At 32.1% G+C, this 10,335-nt stretch overlaps 1 protein-coding gene across 4 annotated transcripts in view; it reads left to right on the top strand.

Moving 5' to 3' along the window:
* Nucleotides 1-8,472, top strand: part of LOC100168056 (microsomal triglyceride transfer protein large subunit) — a 12,988-nt gene extending 4,516 nt beyond the window's left edge. For 2 of the 4 annotated variants that reach the window (XM_016805125.2, XM_016805124.2), the window contains exons 2-16: nucleotides 909-1,213; nucleotides 2,989-3,201; nucleotides 3,268-3,420; nucleotides 3,507-3,666; nucleotides 3,728-3,879; nucleotides 3,969-4,129; nucleotides 4,210-4,370; nucleotides 4,440-4,561; nucleotides 4,663-4,820; nucleotides 4,964-5,227; nucleotides 5,512-5,743; nucleotides 6,327-6,545; nucleotides 6,813-6,967; nucleotides 7,793-7,960; nucleotides 8,148-8,472. In XM_016805125.2, the coding sequence (XP_016660614.1) occupies nucleotides 935-1,213; nucleotides 2,989-3,201; nucleotides 3,268-3,420; nucleotides 3,507-3,666; nucleotides 3,728-3,879; nucleotides 3,969-4,129; nucleotides 4,210-4,370; nucleotides 4,440-4,561; nucleotides 4,663-4,820; nucleotides 4,964-5,227; nucleotides 5,512-5,743; nucleotides 6,327-6,545; nucleotides 6,813-6,967; nucleotides 7,793-7,960; nucleotides 8,148-8,292 (2,742 nt within the window). In that variant the 5' untranslated portion in view covers nucleotides 909-934 and the 3' untranslated portion in view covers nucleotides 8,293-8,472. Of the gene's footprint in view, nucleotides 1-37; nucleotides 1,214-2,988; nucleotides 3,202-3,267; nucleotides 3,421-3,506; nucleotides 3,667-3,727; nucleotides 3,880-3,968; nucleotides 4,130-4,209; nucleotides 4,371-4,439; nucleotides 4,562-4,662; nucleotides 4,821-4,963; nucleotides 5,228-5,511; nucleotides 5,744-6,326; nucleotides 6,546-6,812; nucleotides 6,968-7,792; nucleotides 7,961-8,147 lie in introns of those variants that run through there. The other 2 variants (XM_016805126.2, XM_029490696.1) reach the window with 2 other exon arrangements.
* The last annotated feature ends 1,863 nt before the right edge of the window (nucleotides 8,473-10,335 follow it).

Below are 10,335 nucleotides of genomic sequence, written 5' to 3'. Positions count from 1 at the left end.
CCCCCCTAAAAACCGCCACTGACTTATACATGATACTTACACAATGAAAAAAAATAACGAATATAAATCCGGGTTTCCTCTATAATATATCATGTCAAATATTATAGAGGTTCAATGAACATATTACCTATATTTGACTAGTTGGTAAAGAGTTATGCTGATATTTTGTCACCTATAAACCTATTAATAAATAATAATACGGAACACAACACGAGACTGTATAAGTCGATTATATAATATTATACCGCGGTATTAAACCCAACCAGTGACCGTAACGTGCGCTACTGGACCAGCAAGTGGCAACGGTATAGACGGTAGTCTCAGCTGAAAATACACGATCAAGTCCGGACGTTTCTCAATCGTGGTCGTCATCTCGCCGCCGTCGTTGTCGTTCGGGTTCAGTGTACGGAAAGCGCGTTTTTATACGTAACCGCGTGAATAATATAACATATTATTATTATTATACGGTCAGCGTGCAGGACTGCGGTAGTGGTAGTGGTAACGGTACAGGTATATAACATGATATTATATATATATATCATGTATAGAAGCCACGCCGGTCGTCGTACCGGTGCAGATAATAATAACAACAACGCGAAGGCAGTAAGTGCGCGTCGGTCGTCGTGTTCAGTCTCGTGTTTCTTATTATTTCTGGTCTCGTCTGTCGTTTCGCGCGCGCCAACCGAACGTATAATAATAAAATTATATTGGTAGGTACTATAATAAAATAACTATACATATATATCGTAGCCATAGTTAGCTGTTACTGTTGTACACAAAACGGCGAATTATCAATCGATTATATTCGCCAGCCAACGATATACAGATAATATTTGCCATTTTATCCAATGTATATTAATATTATTTATTCGTCTTCGTAAACCTGTAAAACCATTCGTCTGCATCAGCTGCAGGAGTGCCCACCATCTCGCCGATGGCGTCATCGTCTGACCGGAGCGCAGCTGCGTTCCCATTGCTGCTGCTGCTACTGTCGTCGTCGTTGCCGCCACCGTGTTCGGCTGCTGTGGTGGACAGCGGCCGACTGTTCCCAGCCGGCGTCCAGTACGAGTACGAGTCGACGACCACAGTGCTAACCGGTGGATCTTCAGACAACCTAGACCCGGCGGTCGGCCATCGGGTGGTTGGCCGACTGTTGGTTGCCAATCTCTGGTCCGCTACCGGTACCGCCGGCGACAAACTGTTGCGGCTACATGTAAGTACTGATTTATTATAATGTTTATTTTTAAGATGTATAATACCTACCTACTAACTTATTTTTAAAATGTAAAAACAAAAAAAAAAACATAATACATTCTGAAGTAAACAATTTACTTACAAAATGCAATTAAAAGTAAACAAATAATATTGGTTAATCCTGAATAAACATATTTTAGTTCAACTCTAACTTTTGGGAGAAAAATACAAAGTAAAATTACGATTAGTACATAGTTACAGTGGCGTAGCCAGGAGGGTGTTTAAGCGTATTAACAACCCCGTCAGTCGTATTTATATTCAAAAAAAAAAATATATATAGGTATATATTTATTGTACTATAGGTAATAGGTATATTATATTATAATATATATGATTCAGATTTCTACAATATAATATATTGTCATTGGTAATGCGGTTTTATTTTATATTTTATATTACTATGGATATTGATGAATACCAATGCCCTGCATTAACTAGTAAGAAATTTAACATTTATTTCTGCTGGTAATTTTTAACTTAACTAGTAAATTTTTTAGTAGCTTTTTGAAGTAACTTAACTTGTATTTTTCTATATCAATTTATTGAGTAACTTAATTATTATTTAAAAAAAAATTATAGTTATCCACAAGTTTTTTTAACGAACTCTTCTTAAATAATGCACAGCATTTGTCACATCCAGAAAATTCAAAATTTCGTACAACCGCTTTTATTAAAATTGTGTAATCAATATTAATTAATTTAATATCAGAAATATTTTTAAAATGTTACCATTGTATCATATTTATTATAATTTAATTCTGGTTAATTTATTATAATGTTCTTTGTAGTATTTCAAATTTTTCTAACTTTTTGGTAATTTAGCTGGTGATTATATAGTTATACCTGTTTTTCGATGAACTGGTATTTTGTTATTCCTATCTACTGAACATACCAGCGTCTGGTAAGAACCGCTGGTGGCGTGAAATCGTATGCTGGGGACATATTATTATCAGCTACTGCTGTATAGATATTTAACCATGGCTATCTACTCAACCTTTTTTTACGAGATCTTATCGAATATTATTAGTACCTATTTACTACAATTTTGCCTTAAGCGTTAAAAATAATAAAAAAATTTGTAACGGTCACGCAGAAAAATCGTAATATTACTAATATAACATTTACAGTCTAACATCGGGCATAAGCGTTTTAGATACCTACTGTATAATTGCTATAGGTACCTACCGATATACATTATACATCGCATTGAAAAAAAAACAATCATAAATGCTTGTATTATTGATCCACCGTGTAATTATGCTGTTAATTGTTGTAGTCTTGGATGCCTGAACACGGTTTCATAAGAAACTATAATAATATAGATAAATATGGGTATAATAACTATAGAAATCTACTGTAGAATATATTATGTTTGCGCCTCTGCGCATAAAAATGAAATAATCATAATTCTTTTTCAAATACAATTTTTATTTAATATTTTTAAACAAATATTACTTTTTATTGGTTAATAATAATTCATTTTTTACATATTTTTATGAACTATCCATATAATTATAGGTAGTGTAAAAATTAAAATATTTATACTTATATTATTTCATTTTAGTTTTATATTTCAGGGAAAAGACAATGATTCCAATTTGTAACTTAACTTGCTAATTTTTGGACTTAAATTAAAATATAATAATATGATGTACTATGTTATACATCAGGTTGGGTTTTAGGGAGGATCAACTCCATATTGTGCACCTAATTTAATAATATTTGTTTTTGTAGTTCAAGTCACCCAAACTTCAAACGTGGTCCAAGAAGTCTAAAAACGATGTTAATCGTCAATTTATCGACCGTAAATCGAGGATTGATAGCAAGTTTTCAGACCAACCGTTTTTTGCGCACTGGAGGAACGGGCATATAAAAAACCTATATGTTTCTTCTGCTAATTCATTGACTGAAGAAAATTTTAAAAAAGGGATTGCTAGCCTCTTTCAGGTATACGAATAGAAACAAAGAAAAGAAAATTAGGTAATAAAAATAATAATTTATTCTCGCACGTAGTTTCAATTGTCAAACCAACATGCCGTAGAATATTCTACGCTCGGAGAGTGTAACGTGACCTATAGTAAAATAAATGAAAATAGTGTTTCAAAACGAATTGACGGATGCGTTTCACCAACAACACTACCGTCTGAAATTAAACATCCCGACAAAGTAATATAAAAGTAGTAATTATTATAATATATGATTGACTTAACTCAAATATTTTTGTTAATACCTATTGAATGTATTTCACTTAGATTTGGCAAGGAACTTTACGTTCAAAACGTGAAGGTTTACTGATATACAACCAAAAATCATTGGTTGAAGTGTCTTTTGATGAAAATCATGAGTTTTCTACAAGCTTTATGAATGAAGTAGGAGCTTCGGTGTCGTCAAAACAACACATAGAATTAAAAGGTATTTGCGAACTTAGATTTTAATAGTAACGCATGGTTAATTATTAAATGCTGTATAATAGAAACCAAACAAAATGACGATGTCATTGAAGCCAATACATTCGAGGAGGCAATTCATCAATTAGAAAAACAACTTAAACTGAAACTACAAAAACAAAATTTAAGTCCAAACTACGAGGTTAAAAATTGTAAACACTACAATTCATGTAATAAAGTAAGTAAACCAAATAGAAAATAATTATTTTATTATAATATAATATATAAAATAAATCATACCAGGCATTGTGTACTTTTTGTTTTTAGTTGGACGACGTGGTTAACAACTACCACGACTCTTTATTGGATTCAGAACTGGGAAAGTCCAAATCGGCTTATGGGGCAATCAAAGTAATGGATGCTATTGTTAACAGTGATACTAAAACTATTAAAAAAGTATTGACAGATGAAAAAAATGTGGATATAGTGTAAGGCATTTTAATGTAACTAACTGTGTACCTACACAGTACACGTGTATTTATTAATTGTATGTACTTTTATTTTTTAGAGTTCAATTGTATGACTTATTAGGAGCTGCATTAAATGAAAATTCGCATAAAGCCTCAATGGAAACACTAGACTTTACTGATGCTAAAAGCGTCGAAAAATTAGAAAGATACTTATGGGGCGCATCAATAAAATTCAACCCGAAAATAGAAATCATAAAAAGTAATATACACTTGACTCCTCGGGTAAAATATAGTTTTTTAATATTTATGACTTAAATAATTTGTATAGGTTTATTATCAATCACTGATGAGAAAATAGCCAGTAAAAAAATAGTGGACACCTTATTTAACACAGTGACTGCTATGGCCAGTCGTTTGGCTCGTTACAATCACACTGACGCGAATGTTCTCGTAAGTATGATCGCTTATCAAAATTAAAAAAAAAAACTCGTCTATAGACGTGGAATATACATACCTACATAAAACATCAAAATACGTATATTTGTTTTTAGATTTGTGGTGAACTAGTCGTTAAAACATTGGAAAGACTGGAAAAATGTAAATTAGACGACGACGAATGCATACTAATGTACATCAGAGCGTTGTCTAATCTCAAACATCCACTGTCGATTGAAGTGCTGTTGAGCTTTGCACAACACGGAAATAGAATGTAATTACAGAAAGGCAATAATTTATAAAGGGGACGAAGGGTTATATCAAATTTAAAAATTAAAAACCTATCGTGAACAATAATGTAGAGCCAACTATACTAGGTTACAATAATATTTATACAATACTCTGTTTTTTTTTCAGGACTAGCGCGTACGCCATGAAAACGATTAAAATGTTTGGGCCGGATTTGTGGGACAATCGAGTGCTGAAATATTGCAACAGAATTTTCTTTCAGTTGGTCAAAGAACAAGACAGCAGCACCAGGACAATAGCACTAGCCATACTCCTGGAGTCTGATCCAGACTATGACCTGCTGAAACATGTGGTTCAGTGGCTCGCGGCACCGGGTGAGGGATACGAAATCAAGCAGTACGCGTTGGAACTATTGAAGGAAATGGCTAACCAGTGAGACATTTGAAAGGTTCTTAAACGTATTAGACGCCCGTCTAGACGTATATAATAATTATGTTAGCTATATAATATTCGGAGAATAAAACAAATTATAAAAAAATTAAAAACATTATTGTCCATATTATGCATAGTCAAATTATGTGTCACATAAGGCATAGCAACATATCTTATGTAGTTATGTAGTTATGTGACAAATAAATTGACTATGCATACGTGCATGTTTCGATCCCTAAAAAAAACTCATAACCGTGGTCGTTGTTTTGTACTTTTTTTTGTAGAAATGAGAACTCAGCGAATCTGTTGCGGACGGTGTTGGTTCGTGAAAAGTTGAACCACTACGGCAGCATGGCTCAGAGAGGCTTGTCGTCGTGTTTTTCGAGAAAATTCATCAACTATAACAACATCACTGGACTGGTGAAAAACTCTCAACAGATATATTCGGGAGTAACCAAACGCGGGTCCGTGGATATCGTCTTGGAACACGACAACGTTAAATACGACTTATGCAGTGTAAGTGCGTTTATTATAATATTAGGCCCCGTCAATTTTTATCAAAACGACCAACACGCCTGACAAAAATGTAGGTGCGTACCTCATGGCTCATGTAGCTTGATCTTAGGGAAGAAACAAATTTACTTTGCATCTGTCGTAGTGTATTTTTTCTATTGGGCATTTTTTAGTTAGGTACTTAGGTACGTATTGAAAATTAAAAACATATTTAACATTTAAAACGTTTTACACTCGTAAACAATTTAACAACATTAAAAAAGTGCTCTGACTGATGCTTTCTGATGAACTTGGTCGGACGTATTTTAATTTTTTTAAACTTAAATCGAACTAAAATGGAAGTATTTTCCTAAATGTTTGTCACGCATACATTTTGATCTATTACAGTAACTAACTGACAAGTATTATATAATATATGCATGTCCGTGCATACAATATTATGGTGTGTATCTGATGCTGGTAATCGTTGGGTGCTATACACATACTAATTCAGATAACCGTATTATAAGTTTACGATTTTTTATGATACAAATATATTGTGTGTACATTGTACCTATTATTTAAAGTTATAGTTGTATCGTTTCAGTTCGGCATGTTCACAACCGGACTCGGGTATTTTACGTCCCTGTATGATGATTCGGGCAAAAAGGACACGTCGGACGAGGCCAACTTACCGGCCACGGCTGGTCTAGAACTCATAGTGTTCGGCGTGCATATCAGACCATTCATTATGTTTTCTAGTCAAGGCCAGTTAATGGGACATGTCTGGGCCGGGACCGGGTCGGACAAAACACCCATAATTCAGGTACATATAGTATATATAGTATACCTTATTATAAAATCTATGGTTTAACAAATAATTATTACCGATCAGAGGTGCAAATAAGAGCCCCTTCCTCCAAAAAAAAAAAAACCTTTCAAACATCCTCAAATAATATACGAGAAATATACAGTACCTATATATTTTATACATATAGTTAGTACTTGAAAAATTTCTTTTGTATTTATCCAAGTGTTTTATAACTGACTTTCTAACTTGCAGTAAATAATATATTGTTTCACACTTTCGCAGGGTATATTTCAAATGATCGAACATTTACAATACGTGCCACTGAGCAACGGAATTACGGCCGAGCTAAACGTCAAAGGAATGTTGTCACTGGACATATCCGGTCAAATAGAAATGAGCCTTTGGAATAAAAACGCGCAATCGATAATCGAGAAAAAGTAAGAATAGCCATATAAATTATTATATAAATTTTTATTAAAATATTACAACGATTGTATATAATTTGTACCAATATATTACGTCACAATAGTTGTTTAAATGTAAGGTTATTAGTAATAATTTATCACAATAAAATCTTCAATATTCGCCAATAGAGTGAAAGACACGTTTTATGGCTATAACGATTACAAATTGTGAATAATGGCGGTAAAAAAAAAATCCTATTAGTTATTCAAAACGATTTAACAATTTTGTTAAATTCACGCATAGGCGCAATTTAAACTTTTGGCTTGGAGGGGCTGAATATATTAAAGGCAAGCAGATTATTGCAATATAGCATATTAAAATTGTATGTCCTAGGTTTTTGGGGAGGCTATGGCTAAGTTTGGGGGGGAGGGCTTAGCACCCACAAGCCCCCCAATTTGGGCCTATGCATTCACGTCGTTTTAAGAAACAAAAACTTTAATGTTTACAGTAGGTATAAAATTTAAAAAAAATAGACACATGAAGGCAACTCGTATTCGTACAATAATGTATATATAATAATGTCGAAACATTTATAACTTATAACATAAAAAACAACATATAAGAAAACACAAATTATGTTCACTCATCTCTTACAACAATTATTTAATTACAAACACAAAAAATAAATAATGTACCTACAACACACATAATTTTAAAATCAATAGGTACATTCTCGCTCCGCTCAGAATCTAAAATTAATTCTGATAAAAATTTGATTTTACTATTTTACACCAAAACCCCTTTTCGGGCGACAACGCCCATTTAGTTTAAATTATAATGGTTTGTTCTTTGTGCAGCGGTGGTGTCAGCATACAGGGGTCATTGAAATTGGATACAGACTTGGTAACAGACGAAGTAGACTTTGCACTGATCACCGAAGGGCTGCTACACATGCATAGCGACGCTGAATTTGCGACAAAAATCGTTTTATGCATGCAAATCGTTTTCGTAGATACGAACGTGACGTGAGTATCGTGACAACATAGTAGTACCTATAAATTATAATAAATAATAATACTAAACTGACACATGAATTTTCATGTTTGGGTAACTTTTAAAAACCGCCTAGGTCTACATATTTTGACTCCTCCCCTGTTTGTACTTTGTAGTATGCACATATTTTTCCTTTAAATCAAACGATTTAAATTTCAGCACGACCGTAAGGAAAAGTGAAAAAGTCCACGGGTTCCCTTACAAGTCACACACGACCACCACACGGATACATCCGGTTTCCGGACGGACGTTCGCCTTAAACCAAATGGTCAACGAATTTTGTAATACCATTCATTCTCAGTGAACTGGTCAACTACGACAAGTCATCAATACACGGAAACGAAATATTTCAAATAATGATATTATTATTATTATTATTGTAATTACCTCAAAACGCGACTGAATTATTTTTATTTTAAGTTTTGTTATACGGACAATTCAGAACAATATAATACGGATTAGTTATTATTTATTAACTATTGAACCTGTGTTAAATTTATTTTGGATTCCTATTTAAGTATGAATATCAAACTAACCGTTTCAAATGAGTACAATAATGTTGATATCGAATGTGATAATTAACTATCCATTTATTCGTTATTATTTATTGGTAATGTATATTACCATATAATAATAACGTTTAATCTTGTATAAACCTTACCGAAGAAGTTATAGCGTTTTACGTTTTCTAAGAGAATGTCAGCGCACTGTTAGTTTTCTCTCTCTGGACCATACGCAACACGCAACATAGACAAAACGCATTCATACCAAATATTTTTTTATGTTTTACATAATTTAAACTTTAAACTTTAAAGTAGATATATATTATACATTACACTGTTCATATGAATAACTGAATAAGGTTAACATTACCCGGTTAATATGTAGGTAGATACATGAGTCATTACCCGTGTTTGTACCTAACCCATAGGCCATAATATTTATACGTGGAATGTGGATAAATCCAAAACAATGTTATGGGGACGCATAATATTGTGAATTCGAATTTATATTATACAATATATAATAAATATTTGTAAAGAGAGAACCGCGATCGTATATACGATATCATATAACGTGCGCGCAGGTTTTGCATTCAAACATTTCGAGAATAAACAATACGTATATATAGGTACCCTGATGATACAGAATTATTAAAAATGTCCACATAGGTATTGATGAATTTTGTCGAAATGTGAATTTTTAACGTTTATGTAAATAAATAATTCGACCTATCTATCTTTAATATTTTTCAACTGCTGTTACAACAACTTATGAGGAATCTTGTATTATATTTTCAAACATTTTGACCTAACAAAAAAGTTTTATTAACATTTATAAAAAATAAACTTTAAATGTTTATAAATAACTCAAAACTAGTCAAATAAATATTTTTTAAATGTTATCATGGATATGAAATAATAAAATAAACATTTGGTGAAAATGTCAAATACCTAGTACCTACCTACAATTATTTGTTTTTAAATTTAAAATAAGAAAATCGTTAGATGAAAGATTGGGTGTCGTAAACAATTGAACTTCAAACGTTCATAAAAAACTGATATGACTCTCCGCCTTCTGGTAGACATTTTGTTTTTTGTTAAAATTAGACAAACCTATGCATTTTTTGTATTCAATTTTCAAATCATAGGTATAAAAAGAAATACATTCATCATTCCACTCATAATCTAAAAGTTTTAAAGATTCTATTATTATTTCTAAGTCGAAATAATTTGCACATTTTCGTGATTTTAACGCATTTTGTTAAAATTCTAATTTTAGACGCTCATAGATAATTGTTGTGCACTTATGCTTAACTTTTTTTGTAGTTTCCTTAATTCCACTAACATGAACTCTCGTGGAAATTTTGTATTACATTTTCTAGTTTTTTGACCAAGCAAAATTTTTTTATCGACATTAATTTAAAAAAATAATAAAATCAAAAAAATTGAAAATTGTATGTTTTATAAAAAACGATAATATAAACATTCCGTGAAAATTTTACCTGTCTATGATAATTTTTTTTAGTATTTATCAAAAACTGGTTTTGTGTAAAAATCCCTGGTTTTATTTATTTATTTTTTTGTTTTTCATGGCGTTTTTATAACTATTGGACATTTTTTACTTTTGCGACCGCATCAAAGTTTGACAAACTAGATTCACTTGCCTACCAGAAAAGATATTGAAGTAGAAAATTGAAACATTTTTACTGCCTCAAACGTAATGACCCATGATTTTTTTTGAGTGATCAGTGGTGTATTTACGGGTAGGGGGAAGTCCTTGGAGTCCGAACCCCTCCCATTGACTCTTGTCTTGTATATGTTAAATTGTTAAATTTTGTGTTTTT

The sequence above is a fragment of the Acyrthosiphon pisum genome, chromosome A2 (genome assembly GCF_005508785.2).
Source record: "Acyrthosiphon pisum isolate AL4f chromosome A2, pea_aphid_22Mar2018_4r6ur, whole genome shotgun sequence".
Taxonomy (NCBI): domain Eukaryota; kingdom Metazoa; phylum Arthropoda; class Insecta; order Hemiptera; family Aphididae; genus Acyrthosiphon; species Acyrthosiphon pisum.
This window is presented reverse-complemented; position numbering and strand designations above follow the sequence as displayed.